This window comes from Mustela erminea, chromosome 1 (assembly GCF_009829155.1).
Source record: "Mustela erminea isolate mMusErm1 chromosome 1, mMusErm1.Pri, whole genome shotgun sequence".
NCBI classification, from domain to species: domain Eukaryota; kingdom Metazoa; phylum Chordata; class Mammalia; order Carnivora; family Mustelidae; genus Mustela; species Mustela erminea.
The window spans coordinates 214,337,001-214,358,181 of record NC_045614.1 but is presented as its reverse complement, the minus strand read 5'-3'; the positions used below and the strand labels follow the sequence as shown (position 1 = coordinate 214,358,181).

The 21,181-nt window shown below is 37.8% G+C and overlaps 1 protein-coding gene across 3 annotated transcripts in view; it reads left to right on the top strand.

The window, feature by feature from the left end:
- BRWD1 (bromodomain and WD repeat domain containing 1) overlaps positions 1-21,181 on the top strand; it is a 109,278-nt gene that overhangs the window by 58,355 nt on the left and 29,742 nt on the right. For 2 of the 3 annotated variants that reach the window (XM_032355143.1, XM_032355130.1), the window contains exons 20-27: positions 1,259-1,352; positions 5,051-5,182; positions 11,848-11,942; positions 13,654-13,843; positions 16,270-16,395; positions 16,491-16,598; positions 18,816-18,940; positions 19,609-19,691. In XM_032355143.1, coding sequence (XP_032211034.1) covers positions 1,259-1,352; positions 5,051-5,182; positions 11,848-11,942; positions 13,654-13,843; positions 16,270-16,395; positions 16,491-16,598; positions 18,816-18,940; positions 19,609-19,691 — 953 coding nt within the window. The remainder of the gene's footprint in view (positions 1-1,258; positions 1,353-5,050; positions 5,183-11,847; positions 11,943-13,653; positions 13,844-16,269; positions 16,396-16,490; positions 16,599-18,815; positions 18,941-19,608; positions 19,692-21,181) is intronic. The other variant, XM_032355136.1, reaches the window with a different exon arrangement.

Sequence of the window (21,181 nt, the reverse complement as noted above, 5' to 3'; positions counted from 1 at the left end):
TGTCATCTTTATCTTTTTTCTTAATGGACCATCTACTTTAACCGTGGAATTGTAGAGTTGAAGATGATACTCAGGAAGGCCTAGAATGTTCCTTTGCTTTATTATTGATTGAGAATGAAGTGTATGTAGTATTTCATTTTCAAAACAAAGGGAAGCAATGGAGTAGAATTCCATTTGGCTGTGAGTGAAAAACCGTATATAGTTCTTAAATACACATGAAATTGTTGAAACAGACAGCTTTTGAAGGACTGAGTCTGATTTAGAGTTGCTCTATAGATAGAGTGTCGCTCTGCTGTATACTGAGCGTGGGCTGCAGATGTACCCTGAGGAAAATGCAGTTTCTGTAGAAATCAGTTTTTACCTTAGGGCATTTGTGCATATTCTATTTCTGAGCATTTGCTTACATTTTGGAGCATGGCCAATATGCCAGTTGTGAAACTGGCCCAAGTGGGGTTTTAAAGTGAAAACAAACACAAAGCCATATGTTTTCAGCAATGTTCAAATTAGAGAAAAAGGACTTTTAGTCACTTGAATTCTCTAACCATAGAAAAGGAAAATGAACTTTGGTACCTTTCTCATGGTGGAAGGTCCCTTGCTTTGAAATCGGTCATAGAATAATCTTCTGTATGGTGTTGAGTTGAGAGAGAGATATGATTAGAAGTACTAGTAACAGTACTATTCTGATTTTCTACAAATTACAAAACATGCAGTTTGAATAAATTTAGAGGTGGATTCTTCTTTTATTTCTTTAGAGTAAGGAATTGCAATCTTGGAAAATTCATACTAAGATTTTGAGTAGCTAATAATGAAAGATCTGGTATGAGTTGGCTGTATTGGGTCAATGAAAATATAAATAATTATTTCTGTCTTAAACATGAAACATAGGGGGTACCTGGGTGGCTCAGTCCCTTAAGCATCTGCCTTCTGCTCAGGTCATAATACCAGGGTCCTGGGATCGAGGCCCACATCAGGCTCCCTTGTGCTCACGCTTGTGCTCGCCCTCTCTGTCAAGTAAAGAAATAAAATCTTAGGACCTCCTAGCTACCTCTCAGATTATATTTATATTAAATTTCTTATTTATATTAAATTTCTAACAAAGTATAGCTTGATTTTTTTTATAACTTTAGAAATTTTCTGTATTAATTTCAAGAGTATATAACCTTATGATGACCAAAATCATAATGATTATTTTTTTCCTCTTTATATCGTTTACTTTTATCAGTTCACTAACCAATATACTGGATACTTGTATTTGTAGGAAATTGGAAGATTTCAGAATAGAGAAAGGTGAAGAGGAAAGAAATCTTTATATAATAGGAAGAAAAAGGAAGACTCTCCAGCTCACACAAAAGGTAACTTAAATTCTTAAATCCAATAACTAGAAACAAAACTGAATTTATACCTTTTTTGGGGGGGATCAGTGAGAATATTAGCAACTTTTCCCTGATGTAGAATATTTCTTGCTCAAGGTCTTCTGTTCAGGATTTTAAAATAGTAGACATGAGGTTGTACAGCTGTTAGGAAAGAGCACAACTGTTAGGAACGATTTAAAAATAGTAGACATAAGGTTGTACAGCTGTTAGGAAAGGAGAAATGAGGGAAGGAAGTTGCCTAACATTCCTGAAGGATTCTAGGAACTACTCTTTGATAATCACTCTGGTTGTGAGCTAGAATGTTACAGGCTCATTGCAAACATTTCAAGTCCATTCCCACTCACTGACTTCTACAGCTAGCCAGCTGCTTGACTTCTAAAACTGCTGGTTAGCTTTATCTCTTTCTGAAGTTTATCCAGATGATAAACTAAAAAAAGAAACCTTAGATGTTAACAATGGTTTGTGACCCTTCAAAGTGCTCATCCTGCTGGAGAAAATCTCATTCGTTAATCTCATTCTTAGTTTCTCTTTTGATTTTCATGAACATCACATGAGCAGCATTAACATTGATTCATGGTAGATGCACAGTGTTTGCAAGATCAGTGCTACAGAACTTTGTTGGAAAGTGGTTGTGTTTTCGGGACTTGCTCTCAGTTCACCACTCAGCCTTGAGGGTACGTCATGACCGATGGCCTGTGCAGGTCTGGCTGCCATGACCTGCCTTGTCGTTTCAGCTTGATCCTTGATAATTTTGTATGACTTGGCTTTGAGAATGAAGTAAAAATAGTTTTTGTCTTTAACTTAAAAGTGATTTAACTATGTCGAATATTGAAAAGAAAAAGTGTTGGGCGGCCGGAATAGGTCAGTTGGGAGAGCGTCAGACTGAAAAGAAAAAGCATTGACTGAATGAGTATCTTTGGCCTGAGTTAGGATGTTTTCTCATGAAAAAATTTGAAAGTTAAATTCACTAAAATCATTTTAAAGAAACTAATAAATATTTTCAGTTCTACTTTTGCTGGAAGAGTAAGTTTTGGAAGATTTTTAAAAATTTGATTACATTGCTGTTCCTTGTGTATTTATAATTTTCTAATTTGGTTATATTGATATAGTCTCTGCAATTAAAATATATTAAAATTTAAGAAATAGTTAAATGTGAAGTGCTTTAAAATTTTCAGTTTAATCTCTAATTCAAAAATAATGATTCTTAATCCTATATTGAGTAAGAAGTCTAAGCTTTATAACTTAACCATCTTACTTACTAAGCGTGCTTAGATACAGTGTGTAAACACTGACCATACAGATCTGTGACATTACATTTTGTGGGGGAGCAAATTAGGAAAATGTTCATAGTTTCCTGTAAGGGGTACAGTGTTGCAAAAATGTCAAGAAACACTAAGTGGAATCCTACAGTATGCAGTCTTTTTTATCTGGGTTAGTCATTTGGCTAGATGAGATTTACTTGTATAGTGGTGAGTAGGTGAAGTCCTTCTGTTTTCATTGCTATATAGTATTCCTTTGATGACTATGCTGGTATTATTTAGTCTGTTCTTGAAGGACATTTGGGTTGTTTTCATGTTTGAATATCAGTCATAATTCTTCTTTCAACATTTTGTATATATCTCTTGGTATCTGTGTATTTCTTTTAAGTATATGCCTTGGAGTGAAATTTTTGGATTATAGGATATGTGTGTCTTCCATTTGGTAGTTTATGCCCTGTGGCATTTCAGAGTGAGTGCGCTTCTACCTGTAGTGAGGTATGTGTGAAAATTCATTATGTTTGTACATTTCTCTCTTTCTACTTGTTTTTCTTTATGTGGTTTGCCGCTCTATTATTTGGTGCATACACCTTTAGAATTTCCTTTTCCCCTACTGAATTGAACCTTTTCTCATTGTGAATTTTCACCCCTTATTTCTAGTAATGCTTTATTCTCCAGATTCTTCATACAGCTCTGCTAGCTTTCCTTTGGCTAGTGCTTGCATAGCATATGTTTCCCTCCTCGTGACATTGAGTTACATGTGTCTTAAACTTTTACTGCTTGATTCTCTTCAGTTAGGCTGCTGCTTTTCTGAACTTTTTTCCTGACCTCTGTTTTACTTTTGTTAGTTCTGTTTAGCTGTGTGTAATCTGGTGTTAAACCCATTGTGTAAGTTCTTAGTTTTAGTTATTGTTTTTCTCAGTTCAGAATTTTTATACAGTCCCTTTTTAGAGCTTCCAGTTTTCTGCTAAAGTTCTCATTATTATAATTTCTTAAAAATCAGCCATACTTACTTTAAAAATCCATGTCTGATAATTTCATTATTTTATTATCTTGTTCCCCTGTTTCCATTGCTTGTTGATTTTTTTTTTCTCATTTTTCACCATTACATTTTCTTTGTTATCTGTGGTTTGATTGAATGTTAAATGTTAGAGATTATTTGAAGTCTAGGATATTTTTTCCCCTAGAGAAGATTTATGTTTGCTTTTGGTAAACTGCTAGGGCCACTGTCAAGCCTGTATTGCCTTAATCCAAGCAAGGATGGGGCTATAGTTACTTTGGATTACTGTTCTAATGTGGTTTACTGATAGGGCTTGGCAGTACCCTTTGATCGAATAGCCAAAGCCTGGAGAGTTCTCCCACACATAGAAGGCTCTGAATTGCAATTTTCTGTGAGCCTAATTTAATTAGTTTAGTCTGTCAGTGTTTTGCCTATCTTTCGACCCTTCAGCTTTCTCTTCCCGAGTGAAATTCTAGGGTTTTCTTTTGTTGCTTGCATTCTCTTTTCTATCTTGGGCCTACACTTCTTTGTAGGGTTATTAGGTAGATTCCCTCAAACTTCTTATTAAGGAAATATATTTTGGGGGCGCCTGGATGGCTCAGTCATTAAGCGTCTGCTTTCAGGTCAGGTCATGATCCCGGGGTCCTGGGATCAGGCCCCGCATTGGGCTCCCTGCTCAACGGGAAGCCTGCTTCTCCCTCTTGTGTTCCCTCTCTTGCTGTCTCTCTATCAGATAAATAAATAAAATCTTAAAAAAAAAAAAGTTAGCCAGTGATGTATTGAAATGATAAGACACCAGTCATTATCACACAGAAGGCACGAATGTGAAAACTAATTTATCAGTCAAGGAAAATGTGTTTTGAGTGATTTCTCATACAACTTGGGTGTTTGAGGAATAGCAAGCTCCCTCCACCCTTTAAATCAGTCTATTTTATTTGGATGATTTTTAAAGATTATTTAATTATTTTGTTTTGACAAAATACGACTTTTCAAAAATTCAAGCAGAGCTGAAAAGTACTGAAAAAAAGTCCTCTAAAAATTTAAAATCTGGAAATAAGCAGGGTTAATATTTGAGGATTATTTCAGATATTTCTCTATACTTGTGTTCCTTAATGTTGGTGACAGCATGATAATATATGAATATATATTTTCACTTCTAAGATACGTATTTTAAGAGGTATCTGTTTTGGGTTATTGTTGTTACATTCTTAATGGCAAACCATGTCTTCTAAGTAAAAATGCCAAGTTTAATTTAACTATGTGTGTGTGTGTGTGTGTGTGTGTGTGTGTGTGTGTGTATTTGAAGTGTTATTATTTTTTATTTTTGCTTTAAATTCCTTTTGGAATTTGAAAGAATGCCCATCTTACTGATGCTTGTACTCATTTGGGTGTTGATTTCCATTTGCATGTTTATGTTTCAGTCTGACTCGGTGGTTTTGCTGTCACAGTCTAGGCAGAGGACGTGCAGGCGCAAATACCCAAATTACGGTAGAAGAAATCTTGGCCGGCTTGACTTATCTTCTGGAAATGAATCTTCAAGCTCTATGAGACATGTGAGTTTTGTAACTTTAAATTATATAAAATAATGTTCAGTAATTTGTCTTAATTCTTTCCGTTGTATCTGCCAAGAGTCTAAGAATTTTTAACAGTTTTGCTGAGATACTTACCATACCAGTGTTGTATAATCCAGTATCTCTAGTGTATTAACAGAATTGTGCTATCATCACTACTATTTAACTTAAATATTTTCATTGCCTCTAAAACGAAATCTTACACTCATTTGCAGTTACTTCCCAGCCCACCTCACTCAACTCTGGGCAACCACTTTCTGTCTATATGGATTGATAGGCCTATTCTGGGCATTTTATATGAATGGAATCATACAATACGATTTTGTAACTGGCTTTTTTCACTTAGCATAAGGTTTCCAAGGTTGATCCCTGTGTGGCATGTATCTATACTTGTTTTTGGCTGTTATGAATAATGCAGCTTACTAACAGACAGGTTTTTGATTGAATATAGGCTTTCATTTCATTTGGTATCTAGGAGTCTGTTTGCTGGGTCATGTGGTAACTCTATGTTTTTATCTTTTGAGGAATTGCTAAAATGTTTTCCAGAGCAGCTGTACTGTTTTATATTTCCATCAGTAATGTGTGAGGATTCCAGTCTCACCACATCCTTATCAGCACTTGGCATTGTCTGTACTGTTGGTTTTAGCCATCCTAGCCGCAGGAGTGAAGGGCTAGCTCACTGGTTTTGATTTGCATTTCCCTAATGATTAGTGATGTGGAACATGTGCTTATTTCTTGTCTGTGCAAATCTGTTGCCTGTTTTTCAGTTTGGTTGTCTTTTTTTGTTATTGCCATAAAAGGTTTTTATTCTGGATGGGAGTCCTTGCAGATACAGGGTGTATACATATTCCATTCAGAGTGTCTTTGTATGTAGTTTTGTCCTGTCGGAGATGCAATTTGGAAGTAGATTTCTGGGAATGGGATTGCCAGGTCCAAAGATGGATGTCTGTGAGGTGTATGAGAGAGTGATAAAAAAAATTCCTGCTGAAGGAGGGTTCCAACTTGGCATTTCTACCAGTGGCATCTAGGAGTGCCTGTTTCCCTATCCATTAGCCCACAGAGTATGTTATACTTGATAATTTTTACCAATTTAGTGGGTGAGAGATGGTGTCCTAGTATAGTTTTATTTTTATGTTTTGGCTGTTCTTTTAGTTTGGTAAAATATAAAATTCATCATTTTAACTATTTTTCTGCATACAGTTCATTGGCATTAACTACATTTATGATGTGTGCGGCCATTACCACTGTATGTTTCTAGCACTCTCTCATCAGTCATCCTAGACGTTCTGTATTCATTAACCACTGACACTTATTTCCCTTCTCCATCCCTGTAGCCTGCCTTCTACTTTCTGTCTCTCTATAAATTTGCCTATTCTAGGGACTTCTGTAAGTGGAATTGTGCAATATTTGTTCTTTTGTCTTTGGTTTATTTCACAGAAAGTTTTATTTTGACTTTCTTATAATATGTGTGAAGTTGTTGAACATTTCTTCATATATTTAGAGTGGTTTTTTTTTTTTTTTAAATCTTCATGCTCCGTGTATTTATGTCTTTTGGTCATTTCTCTATCATGTTTTTGGCCTCTCCTCACCCTGCCCTGAACCTTAATTTTTATCTCTTCGGGGGGCGGGGGGCGAGACAGAGGGAGATAACGAATCTTAAGCAGGCTCCTTGCCCAGTATGGAGCCTAATGCAGGGCTTGGTCTCAAAACCCTAAGACGGTGACCTGAGCCGAAATCAAGAGTCAGACGGTTAACCAACTGAGCCACCCAAGCACATTTCCCTGTCTTAATTTTTAAAAGTTCTTTATAACTGGGACACCTGGGTGGCTCAGTCGTTAAGCTCCTGCCTTTGACTCAGGTATTGATCCTGGGGTCCTGGGATCGAGCCCTGCCTCAGGCTGCCTGCTCCATGGAGAATCTGCTTCTTCCTCTCCCTCTGCTGTTCCCCCTGCTTATGCTCTCTCTCTTGGCTGTCCCTCTCTCTGTCAGATAAAGAAATAAAAATAAAATCTTAAAAAAAAATTTTTTTATAACTAGGGATATATAGCTATCTGTAATTTGTAAGGTGCTGGCTGTTTTCTGCCATTATGGCCTCTAAGTAGTTATTATTTGGCGTAGATGAAGGTTTCTGATTTCAGCAGATTTAATTTTTTTTACACATTCTTCTGTGTTCCTGAATTTTTGGGTTAATTTTATCATTGAATTTTCTGAGGTTTTCAGGTATCTCTTCTCCTTTGCATGGATACCTAGTTTCACTCCTAAGTTTTGTGCCTCTTACGGATTTCTCTGGCCTAACGGCATTCCTCAGTTCTTCCAGCGCAGCGCGGAGTTCTTATAGAGACATGGGTCTGCATTCCTGTTGGTGGACACAAGTCTACCATTGTCACGTTAAGAAAGATGCTTTATTTTAGGTGTCTGCAGTATACATACATACTGTCTTTTGCTAAGGGGATATCAACTAATGCTTATTTTCTTATATTCTTTTTGAAATACCAGGATTGATTATAGATTTTTTTTTTTTTTTTTGCTTTTTAAATCATCACTGGTATCAGTCTTAGAATTTTTGTCTTGAGACAAACCATAAGTGACTTTTAATCTCACAAAACAAACTGAGGGTTGCTGGGGGGAGGGGGTTTGGGAGAAGGGGGTGGGATTATGGACATTGGGGAGGGTATGTGCTTTGGTGAGTGCTGTGAAGTGTGTAAACCTGGTGATTCACAGACCTGTACCCCTGGGGATAGAGTATTATGCCTCCATCAGAAAGGATGAATACCCAACTTTTGTAGCAACATGGACGGGACTGGAAGAGATTATGCTGAGTGAAATAAGTCAAGCAGAGAGAGTCAACTATCATATGGTTTCACTTATTTGTGGAGCATAACAAATAGCATGGAGGACATGGGGACTTAGAGTGGAGAAGGGAGTTGGGGGAAATTGGAAGGGGAGGTGAACCATGAGAGACTATGGACTCTGAAAAACAATCTGAGGGTTTTGAAGGGACGGGGGGTGGGAGGTTGGGGTACCAGGTGGTGGGTATTATAGAGGGCACGGATTGCATGGAGCACGGGGTGTGGTGCAAAAATAATGAATACTGTTATGCTGGGAAAAACAAACAAATAAATAAATAAATAAATAAAATCTTAAAAAAAAAAAAGAATTTTTGTCTTGGTGTGTTTTTAAGTAATGAGGAACTTTTTAAACTAATGAAAGCATAGATAATGTGGAATGTTAAAACCACTTGACCTTTTAAAATCATGATTTTGTGGTTTGGTGTCCTTGGTTTTACTTGCATCGATATGAATTCATTCACTTACGTTGTTGTAGGGAGGATGGGGGTGGGGTGGGGGCTTTTGTGGCTGGGTGGAGATGAGAGTGTGTATGTAATGTGTATGGCAGTAGGATAGAGATTGTGGCATTATGTATATGCATGTTGGTCCATTCCATTTTGGTTTGGAAAGCACCCATGGTAGGAAAGTTAGCCAGATTTTTAATTCTAGTTCCTGTACTTATCATCCTGTGACCCCAGGCTTGTTACTTACTTTTACTTTTCTTACCCCTGGGTGTTCCTATAGATGAAGAGCTAGTAATGTATAGGGTCTGGGAGACAGCAAAACACTCAGAGGCAGGGTGGATATAAGTTGTGTGGGGTTGAAGCTTGTGTAATCTTAGGACTTTTTTTTTTTAAAAGAAAAGTCCCTCAAAGTTTCAAGTAGATTATGCCACCTTGATAGGCAAGTTAAATCAGAATCTCTGAAACTTAGTGTTGTTAGTTTTCTTAATTCTTATTTTCTTAGTTCTTAATTTAATTTTCTTTGTTCTTAATTCTGCCTATGTTAACAGGTGTTTGGAGAGTTGGGATAACACATATAAGACATTTCATAGGGTGTGTGGTTTCGAGGTAGTAGCTTTCAAGAGTTATTATTACTGTGATTTTAAGAAAAAGTTGATTTGAGCATGTGAAGCACATTCCATTTAGTAGTTCTATTGTGCTAGGCCTAGAATGTACTCCTGGAATAGTGTTGAGAAACAGGGCTGACATTTTGAGAAACAGTTTGTAGAATATTTTGACTTTACATTTTGCCTATTCAAATGAAGTTAACAAAAGTAGGGGTTTTTTTTTTTGTTTGTTTTGTTTTAAGATTTTATTTATTTGAGAGAGGGGGAGAACACAGAGGGAGAAGCAGACTCCTACTGAGCAAAGCTTGATCCCCAGACCCTGAGATCATGACCTGAGCCAAAGGCAGAGGCTTAACCAACTGAGCCACCTGGATGCCCCCAAAAGTAGATATTAACTTAATATTTTGCCTTTTGAGTTTTGGATCTTACTGACATTTTCATGGTCTGTTATCAAAGCTCCTAAACTAAATGCTGTTACAGGAAAAGGTCCTGTCTCAGTTTAAAAATACCTGCCTGGGACTCATGGCCAGAACTTAAAGTGGATCACAACCATTGGTGCTGTGATGATCAAAAAGTTGTTTGTTCCCCTCTCTTCCCTTTAAAAAAAAGCCACCTGGGTGGCTCAGTGCGTTAAAGCCTCTGCCTTTGGCTCAGGTCATGGGATTGAGCTCCACATCAGGCTCTCTGCTCAACAGGGAGCCTCCTTCCCCCTCTGCCTTTCTGCCTGCCTCTCTGCCTACTTGTGATTGCTGTCAAATAAATAAAAAAAATTTTTTTTTTAAAGGACTGTTTTGGAGCAGTTTAGGTTTACAGAAAAATTACACAATGAGTACAGTGAATTCCTATATTCTCTTCCTTCACACAGTCTTTTCTATTAGTAATGTCTTGAATTAGTGTGGTGGATTTGCTCTAACTGGTGAGGTGAATTCCCTGGTTTACATTAGGGATAACCGTGTGTTGTATAGTTCTGTGGGTTTTGACAAATGCATTGTCTGCCATATCAGTATCTCCCATAATAGCATCAGACAGAACAGTTTCACTGCCCTAAAACCCCACTGGGCTATACTTAACTCTTCTCTCCCTCCTCCTGAGCCACTGGCAACCATTAATCTTTTTACGGTTTCCATAGACTTTTCCAGAATGCCGTATAGTTAGGTTATATAGTATGGAGCCTTTTCAGATTGGCTACTTTCTAGTAAAAGAGGTTTAAGTTTCCTCTACAACTTTTTGTGGCTTGATGTTCATTTCTTTTTAGAACTGAGTAATATTCGGTTGTCTGAATTTACCACAGTTTATATATTTACCTACTGAAGGACATGCTGGCTGCTTCTAAGTTTTGACAGTTAGGAATAAAGCTGTTACAAACTTACACATTCCGGTTTTGTATGGACAGTATTTTTAATGCATTTGGGTAAATACCAAGGAGCATGTTTATTGCATCGAATGATAAGGCCCTGTTGGACAGCTTTGTAAGAGACTTCCAGACTTTCTCGAGTCCCATGTTGTGTTTTGTATTTCCATAGTCAATGAGGGAGAGACCCTGTTGCTGTTTGTTGTTGTTAGATGTCTTTTCTTCACAGATTGATCGGTAGATTCAACACCATCCCGATCAAAATCCCAAGTTAATTTTGTGGGTGTTGGCAGAGTGATTCTAAAGTTTACTTGCAGAGGTAAAAGACCTAGGATACTGAAGAAAGTAGTTGGAGGACTGACACTACCTGACATTAAGAGTTAGTATAAATCTGTAATTTTTAAAACAATGTGAGATCAGTGAAAGCATAGACAATAGTTGAGTGGAACAGAATAGGGAAACCGAGAAATAGACTAATACACAGATCATCAAGTAGCGTTTGACAAAGGAGCAAATACCACTCAGTGGATAAAACATAGTGTTTCAACAAATGGTGTTGGAATGACTAGATATCCACATGCTAAAAAAAAAAAAAAATCTAGACAGAGACTTCTCATAAAAATTAACTCAAAATGGATCATAAACTTAATGTAATGCAAAATGGAAATTTCTAGAAGATAACATACAGTAAAATATAGGGGACGTTGGCAATGGCAGTGACTTTTTAGATAAAATACCAGAAGCACAATCTGATAGAGAAAAACGTGACAGGCTAGAGTTCATTGAAATTAAAATCTGCTCTGGGAAAGATACCATTAAGAGAATGAAAACGCAATGAAAATAGGACTCCCAGTCCTATTGACTGGGGGCAGATATTTGTAGAACTGCTATCTGATAAAGGACTTGTATTTAAAACATACCATGAATTCTTAAAACAGATTCATAAGAAAACAAACAATCCAGTTTAAGAATTAGCAAAATGCCTAACACCTCATCAAAGAATATCTATAGGTCATATGGAAAGATGCACAACGTCCGTCATGGGGGTGAGAGTAGAATGATGAGAGCCGGTTGCATACCTGTCACAGTGGCCTAAGTCCCACAAAATGCTGAGGACATCTACATTGACTTTTTACGAGCTTCACTCAGAAGGGCTGGCGGTATCAACAGTAGTAGTGTTAAGTCTTAGACGCTAATGCCTTATGCTTGATAAGAAAAAGAATATAGTAAGAACATTTACTTCTTGTTTTTTTAAGTCCATCTAACTCTTTTCTTGCCCGATGGCCCAAGATGATCAGGACAAAGTACAGTTTTTCTTGACTTGTATTGTTTAATCTCCAAAATCAGGAGTTTTATTTTATCTACATCTCTCCCCCCGCCCCCCGACCTCGGCCAATAGGAGACTTCCTGTGATCAGAGTGAAGGCTCTTGTTCTTCTGAAGAGGAAGAATGGAGGAGTGATCGAAGAAGTGAGAGTGACAGCGAGAGTTCAAGGTATCTGCTTTTCCTTATTCCCATCTTTTCGGCAGTTCAGTCGTAGGCATGGATGCAGTGGGGCACGGATGGCATTTGAGATGTCTCACATCTGTGGGACAACTGACTTTTTAGTACATTGAAAAGGAGAAGAAAACCGGATTAACAACTTTATCTGTAGAAAATATTTTAGGTATTTTTGACTGTAAACATTTGAGCCGGCAGGACGTCGGGTCTGTGTACTCCAAATCAGTCCAGTCTTGAGCTGCATTTCTAATGAGTAGTATCCAAAGTGTGTGTGGTAACACCATCATTCTGTTTAGTATTAGTTATGCATGTGTTGACCTTGTGTTTAGTTTTGGTATCGAAATTTCATTGAATCGAGATGTTAACATCTGTTCCTTCTCTTGGTAAATAAATGTCAGCTTCACCTTTGACAGATGCTCAAGCCAGAAACCTGGACCTCTTTTTCTTTTCATGAACATATCCATCACCACATGTAGGAAGGTGCCTCTGCCAAATAGGACTGAAAGTATCTTCTTTCTATTTCCATTGGTCCTGTTCTAGACCACCTGGTGTAGACCACCTTACTGTTCTCTGTTTTCTTTCTTGACTTCTCTTATTCCATTATGATTAGGAGCTGGAGTAATTTTTAGAACACTTGTCTATTTTATTTTTTAAAATTCATTTTTAATTATGAAACAGACATAATAAAATTTACTGTCTTAACTATCGTTAAGTGTATGTTTCAGTAGTGTTAAGTACATTCATACTGTCTTGCACACACTCTCTGGAGCTTGATGCAAAACTGTAACTGCGTACCCACTAAACAGTGATTCTCCACCTCCCATCCCCGTCCTCTGGCAACCACTCTTATGCTTTCTGTCTCTATAATTATTATCTTTTAATTTATCTTTTCTTGAATTTTATTATACAAAGCAGGTGCTCTTGAATTTTTTCTAAATAACTCTTTTTATAATAAACAGCTCTTAGAAATGTGTGTGTTAGTGTGAGTATGTTTTATTGAGCCTGAGAGGTATGTGGTTGGCCAGTGATGGCCCAATAGAGGCCTTTGTCATCCTTTTCTGTATTTTCTGAAGCTAGCACTGGGCAGGGGCTCATTTTCTGGATCTAGTTTCCTGTTGGACTCTGCTTCTGCTCTGGGGTGGGCTACGAGTTCCTCTCATGAATCTTCTGTCATATCAAGTAATGGTCCCCCTCTTGGCAAGAAGCTCTGACCACTTACAGCTTTCTGTTTGTTGTGGTTATGTTTTCCTTGGGCTTCTTGGTCTGTTCACAGATGGTTTTTCGTTCCAGTTAAAGTTTCTAGTCTATTCCTGAGCCCCCTCTCACTTGGGGTGGGAGGAGGGCCTGCCCTTACGGTTCTGTGTGATCTCTCCTGTTTTCGTAACTACACTCCATCTTCTGAAAGGGGATCGATGGGTGGCTCTAAATGTTGTGCTCCACAGTGTCTCCTCTGTATTATACTTTAAAATAATTCCTCAGGCTTACATCCTTTCCTGATTTCCAGCATCAGTGCAGGTTTCTCTCTTTCGCATGATCCCTGGTTATTTCAGTAGTCGCTGATGGTGAAGGCAGAGTGTTCGAGTTAAATTTCCCCATGATCCTTCCTTCCTTCCCACTTCATCTCTTCTCTTAGTGTTATGTGACTGGTTTGCTGTCAGGGCTTCGATTCTGGTTCCCTGCAACTTACACTTTTTTCCTTTTCCAGTGACTCGTCATCTCGATATTCTGATTGGACTGCTGATGCAGGCATCAATCTGCAGCCACCTCTGCGGACGTCATCGCGTCGGCGCGTTACCCGCTTTTGCAGTAGTTCAGAGGATGAAATGTCTGCTGAAAATTTATCTCCTCCAAAGCGGAGACGAAAGAGAAAGAAAGAAAATAAGCCTAAAAAAGAGGTAAGAGAAGTATATCTTTAAAAACATCTTTTTACACTTTTTATAGAGGTGTTTCTGTCCATATTTGGAAATTAAGGGGCACCTGGGTGGCTCAAGTGGGTTAAGCCTCTGCCTTCAGCTCAAGTCATGATCTCAGGGTCCTGGGATCAAGCCCTGCGATCAAGCCCTGCATTGGGCTCTCTGCTCAGCAGGGAGCCCCATATCTTATCTCTGTCAAATAAATAAGTAAAATCTTAAAAAAAAAAAAAAAATTAAAAGTCTTGGGGGCACCTGGCGAGTTGACTCGGTTGAGTGTATGCCTTCAGCTCAGGTCGTGATTCCAGGGTCCTGGGATCAAGCCCCACATCAGGCTCCCTGCTTGACGGGGAGCCTGCTTCTCCCTCTCCCTCTGCCTGCAGCTCCTCCCTCTTGTGCTGTCTCTCCCTCTGTCAAATAAATAAAAATTAAAAAAAAAAATCTTTAGGAAATTGGAACTTTTATATTCTTTTGACAATGTTAGCACAACTCAAATGTAAAATGGAATTTATATTTGGAAAAGCTGCTCTGTTGTGAAGCCTTCTCTGTTGAATCTGCCCCAGATTGGCCTTGGCACTGACTCCTTCCCCAGTTTGACACCTAAAGGAGGAGCTCTGTTTGCTCAAAATCCCACAATAACTCTTTATTTTCTCCTGTTAATCAACACCAGAAATACGCTTCAGGGCATTTTGGGGCACTTTCTTCTGTCCCAGCCACATCTGGCATGTTCTCCTTCTTTGGCATCTTCACGCTCTTAACTATGCTGTTCCTGTTCCTTACCATATGCACAGGGCTCGTGTAGTGCCAGTGGTGGCCATTATTTGAAGATGCCCCATCTTTGTACTCGTTCTCTGTTGCTGTGTAACAGATCACCCTGAAACTTAGCTCCTTAAAATAGCGAACTTGTGGGGCTCCTGGGTGGCTCAGTGGGTTAAAGCCTCTGCCTTCAGCTTGGGTCGTGGTCCCGGGGTCCTCGGATCGAGCCCCGCATCGGGCTCTCTGCTTGGTGGGGATCCTGCTTCCCTTCCTCCCTCTCTGCCTGCCTCTCTGCCTGCTTGTGATCTCTGTCTGTCAAATAAATAAATAAAATCTTAAAAAAAACCAAAAATGGGGAGGGTATGTGCTGTGCTTTGGTTAGTGCTGTGAAGTGTGTAAACCTGGCGATTCACAGACCTGTACCCCTGGGGATAAAAATACATGCTTATTATAAATAAATAAATAAATAAATAAATAAATAAATAAAACACACAAAAAACCTAAAGCAAAAATAAAACAGATCTTTCATGTCCCCTATATTACAGGTATTTATTTTAGTTAAAATAATAGGGAAGTTCTGTGTTAACATTCAGGTAAGAATTCATGCTATCAGTACTAAGAAAAACTTTGTGTATAATAAACATTTCCTTCTTCATTGTAAGTGTCAAAAAAAAAAAACCCCAAAAAACAGTGAACTTGTATTCATGTTCTGATGGATTGGGACTCAGAGGGCTGATTGGCTAGGTGATTTGTGGCTCACAAGGTTGCACACAGTGGCTGGAGTTGGCAGCTGTCTGAAGGTTTGATCTTCTCTGAAGCTTACTCACTGGACTCAGTTCCTACCACAGGGCCCCTCTGCAGTGCTGTGTGGGTATCTGTGGGACATGGTGGCTGGTTTTCCCTGAGCACGTGATCCTGAAGTGTAAGCAAGAGGTGACCCTGAATCCCTGTGACAGCCTAGTCTTCAAAGCCTCTCTTCACTTCTGTTTCATTCTGTTTGTTAGAAGCAGTTCCAGCCCACCCTCAAGTGGAGATGTGGCTGCATCTCTCGAAGAGGCGAGGAGGAGAATCAAAGAGTTTGTGGCCGTGTTTTAAAATTACCAGTTTTAAAACCTCAGTCAAGAGGAGACTGTCCCTGGTAGAATTCAGAATGGTGTGTCGGTAGGGCAGGCTCTGTTGAAGAGGATTTAGGTTGGAAATTAGGTCTCTTCTGTAGGATATAAAGTGTTACAAAGAACCTTAGAAATTCAGGAGATGCTTGAAAAGTGCTAGGTAAATCTGCAATGCTTTCACAAGTGATACGTTCCTGTATATGTTAAGGAACCAAATACGTATGCCATTTAAAAACTAATCATTAGGTGACGTGCCCATAAATAGGCATTCTCAGTGGTGAAGTTTCTTTTGTTGTCTGTTTGTTTATTTATTTATTTTTAAGATTTTATTTATCACAGAGAAAGAGTGGTAGCGCACAGGCAGGGGGAGCAGGTCACCAGTGAGCAGGGAGCCCGACGCGGCGCTCGATTCCAGGAATCATGACCTGAGCCGAAGGCAGCTGCTTAACTGACTGAGCCCCCCAGGCGCCCCCTGTTTTTCAGTGAAACAGTGTACGCATGCCCTTTCTGTTGCACTAAACTTGGTTCTGTTCCCCTTGGCAGAGCTTGCGGAGGATGACTGTGGTGGAGCTTGCAAATACGGAACATTTATATGAATTTCATCCTCCAGTTTGGATAACTGACACCACACTTCGAAAGTCTCCTTTTGTTCCTCAAATGGGTGATGAGGTGAGAGTAATAAATTTTAAAAATGTGAATATGGACACCATAAGACAAAATATTTTACTGTTAGGTTTTAATTTTTAAATGTATGCTTTTTGCAGGTAATATATTTTCGACAGGGTCATGAAGCTTATATTGAGGCTGTCAGAAGGAGTAACATCTATGAGCTGAAGCCCAACAAGGAGCCATGGAGAAAAATGGATCTCAGGGTAAGAGGACGGTGTCATTACATCATTAAACAGTTAGCACATGGGTAGTAAAATATTTACAAATCCATTAAAAATAAACCAGTAGAGGCATATTTCTTCACTATCTTTCCATTGGTTTCCTGCTTTCTGCTATCACCTTTTAAGACTTACGATCCGGCAGGAAGACATGTTTGTCAGTGGGTGGTCTTCGTGTATTGTTGACTGGCATTCAAAACTAAGTGTGTCAGAGTCTTTCAGGAAGGCAGCTTGGCGGTATGTATTATTGATCTTAAGATGCATGTATTAGGATACATGTTCAAAAGAAGTACAACTTTTCAAGAGAGGAAATACAAATTGGAAAAAAGGTTGGACCCCATGCATAATAAACTAGATTGCTGAAAACAATACAGAATACCCCTGTACTTAACCAGTTTTATAATTTTTTTGAAAAAATAACATTTAGACAAAGAAACTACCACATTTTAGCAGGTAACAAAGGTTTTGGTTTGTTACCAGTTATTCACATTGGGGACAGGGTCCATGAAAAAGCCTAGGCTTTCTGGAGGCTGTTTTAATGATTGGAATCAAAATGAAAGATATTTAGATGTTTTGGGGTGTCTGAGTGGCTCATCCATCAAGCATCTGCCTTCGGCTCAAGTCATGATCTGAGGATCCTGGGATCGAGTCCAGCATCGGGCTCCCTGCTCCATGGGAACCTGCTTCTCCCTCTCCTACTCCCCTTGCTTATATTCCTTATCTCACTCTCTCTCTCTATCAAATAAATAAATAAAATCTTTTAAAAAATATATATCTATTTAGATGTTTTAATTCTATGATTTTACTTCCAGTAATTTAGGAAACAACTGGAAATGCATGTGAATTTTTGAGCAAGGCAATTTCATTTCACTGTTTATAAAAACAAAAAATTAGAAAATTTCCAAATATCCTATAGTGTTGAAGGAATCGAATCATGGTACATTCACAGAATTAACTACTGTGTAGAGCCCACTGTGTAATTGAGGCTTTTAAAATACTTGTTTTTGAATGACTATTGACTTTTTATAATTTATTACTAAGGAAAAGTAGGATGTGAAATATTCGTGGTAATGATAAAAATTTACAGATGCATGTCTTAACAAAAAACATCAAAAAGTCAATAGTGATTATATGTGGAATAGCATTACAGTTGATTTTTTTTAATTCTTTATGCTTTTATGTTTCTGATACTTACAGTAACTATTAGATGATGAGAATAGCTGTGTTAGCAAAGACAGCTGTTCTTAAATACTCTTCAACTTAGTGGCTGTCCTTCTTGAACTCGGCTTGGGTTATGTTCTGATTTATGTACACCTTTCTCACTTACTACTGAGTCTCTGAGTACAGCTGATCCTCATTATTCACAGATTGCATATTTGAATTTGCCTTTTGGTGTACGTTATTTGTAACCCAAAATCAATGCTCATGATGCTTTCTGGTCACTTGCAAACATTCACAGAGTGGCAGAAGATTTGATTTGCATGACCAGTATGTTTACAACTGAGAGTGAGCGATGTGATGCCTTCTTATTTGAGCCTCATCTCATAAATAAGGGTCCTTTTCAGAGTCTGTTTAATGCAGTAGTAAAGACTGTTTACATTTTTATGCTTTTTGTTGGTGACTTGCTGTATAAAAGAACCCGCAAGTGTAGTGCTTAAAGTGCTCTCCTGTGTTAGCACAAGAAAGTGATGATGTGCTTTATGGGGAAAAATGTGTGTTAGATAAACTTCGTTGAGATGTGAGTTATACTACTTTGGGCTGTGTGTTCAGTGCTAATGAATCAACGTATTAGATGAAGTGTCTTTACACAGAAACACACAGAACAGGATTGTGTATCTCTAAGAAGAGAACAAAGCTGCAAAGAAATTCAGATAATTCACAGCAGTTATCTTTAGATATTGAGCTGGTCAGTGACTTACATGTTCCTCCTTCTGCTTGTGGTATATTTTCTAAAGTTGACTATATTCCTTATGTGAGAAACCGTGTTAAGTGTCTGTCCTAAAAAAAGATGTGAAGCAAAATGATTGCAGTTAATAATTGATGTGTCATGAAATGATAGCAAAAATGATTATAATTAATGTTAAATTGGAAGCTAAATTGTGAGTTTACTTAATGTGGCAGTATGTGGAGAATTATGGTCTTGAGGAATTGCTCTGTTTTAACCATTTTTAAACACTTTTTTAAAAAAAAATCTGTTAAAAGGATCAAGAATTGGTCAAAATAGTTGGAATACGATATGAGGTTGGGCCCCCTACACTCTGTTGCCTCAAACTTGCATTTATAGATCCTGCAACTGGAAGACTAATGGACAAATCTTTCTCTATTAGGTATGTGTTACTATTTTTTTATGGAATTATTTAAGTTTAGATTTTTCCTCTTGGTGATGAGCAGGTTCTTTCCCTAGCTGTAGGGTAAATAGTAGAGCACCGTGGACAGCCTGTGAGTTGAGGTTCTGGTGGATGGGAGCCCACTAGAAGTAAAGATCATGTGTTAGAACAACAGTTACGTGTTGGCGTGTTGTATACCTTTCTCTGTGCCAATTAAATGTGTGGAGAATTCTGGACTGGGGGGACATTTCTTCTGTCTCTATTTTTGAGAAAATGTTAGAGTAAATAATCTGTTAAGCCTGTGTTGTCTGTTACGGTAGCCCTTAGTCACAGTGGCTCTTGAGCACTTAGAGTGGCAGATTTCAGTTGGGTGTGATGTTAGGTGTACACGCTAGATTTTGAAGACTTGATACAAAGAAAAAGATTATATAAAATATCTCATTATTTTATACTTAAAACAATGTGAAGCAGGATTTAAGGTATCTAGGGTTAAATAAAATACACTCTTAAAATGAATTTTATTAGCTTCTTTTTACTTATTTTTAATAAGGCTAGTTGAAAAATAAAAACTCCAAGTGCAGCTCCCATCCTGTTTCTTTTAGACATTGTTGCTCTAAACTATAACCACCTACTTAGGGAGTTTAACAATTTTTTATATTCCTGTTTAGATACCATGATATGCCAGATGTTATTGACTTTCTTGTATTGCGTCAATTTTATGATGAAGCAAGACAGAGGAATTGGCAGTCTTGTAAGTCCATCCTTACTGAATTTTATATGCCTTTAAAAAATGATCTTTTTTATTTTATTGGTCTATTTTTGTGGTTCTGGTGCTGCTTTTTATGGAGGATGTGAACACGTAAGTTGTGGAAAGATACAAGCAACTGGAGTATATTTTGCTTAGGGCTTGGTATTTATATCTCCTTAATATCGTTTTTAGCCAAGCACCATTTCTTGTATTCGGATAGTACCTGACTTTTTGAAGGGATTATTTCTTACTCATTGACTGTTTGCTAGGGTTGACCTTTTCTTTCCTTTCAGACTTCGCCACATTGCACTTTTTTTCTTTTTAATAATTCACAAAATTATTTTATGATATATAACAATCAAAGTTGAAAAATAATGCAGATTTCAAACATAATATTCTGGTATATCAGAATATTTTAATGTCATATCCACGCAGTCTTAAAAAGGTTGACTTGAGGAAACCGTTCCTTTAAAAAACAAATTCATAGAACATTTACAGTTTATAACCCTGAGACATTTGGCTGGACAAAAAAATGAAATTACCTTATTGGACTGTTTTTAATGGTAACATCCATTTAAGTAGTCAGCATTATTTTGGAACTAGAGGTAAAGGAAATTTTTCTTGAAGAAAAACACATCTAGCCACACACAGAAACAATAAAAAGCAAACTTGAGTCGTCTGGAATGTATGGGAGTTAACAAGTCCTATAGCCAGATTTGGAAGTTTCCCATCTATTATGTTTATCCAACCCCTACGATGTCTTTGTTGGAAGCTGTCCTTTCGTTCCACCAACATGTGCATCCAAAAATTATTTTAAACTAAGTTTTCTGTAGCTCAGCTCTAGAGATGGATTCCTACTCACCTATCACAAGTTAGTGGGTTTGTTTTATTTTTGAGGTTGAGAAGTGAATGTACCAGATCTTCTAATTAATTCAGTTTTGTTCCCCCATGAAATCTTCCTGTTTTCTTGAAGTTTGGGGAGTGCTGTTAAAAGAAGCTGCTTGATTTTGATTCTCCTATATTGAAAACTTTACTCAAGTTCTACCGTACTCTTGACTCAAGTTTATCCTACTCTTGTATAGGCAAAAACAGGTCCTTTTTTTGTGTTTGTGCTTAAGGAAAAGCCAGGTTTTACCTTCAGAAAAGTGATTTTTAAAAATTTATTTAAGTAATCTCTGTACCAAACATGGGGCTCTAACTCATGACCCTGAGGTTAAAGAGTTGCATGTTCTTCTGACTGAGTCAGCTAGGTGCCCACAGAAAAGTGATTTCTTAAGGCTCCTTTTCATTAAAAGTGTTATCTTACACTGAAAAAAACCTTTTGTTCAAACTGAAAGGATCTTCTAGTTTTAGATAAATTAAAAAAAATTATAAAGTTAATTCATTACATAATTAGATAAAAACCAGGGTGTTGCATCAGATTTTTAATATATGCTTTTCATTTAAAAAGTTAGGAGAACTTGGGGCACCTGGGAGGCTCAGTTGTTGGGTGT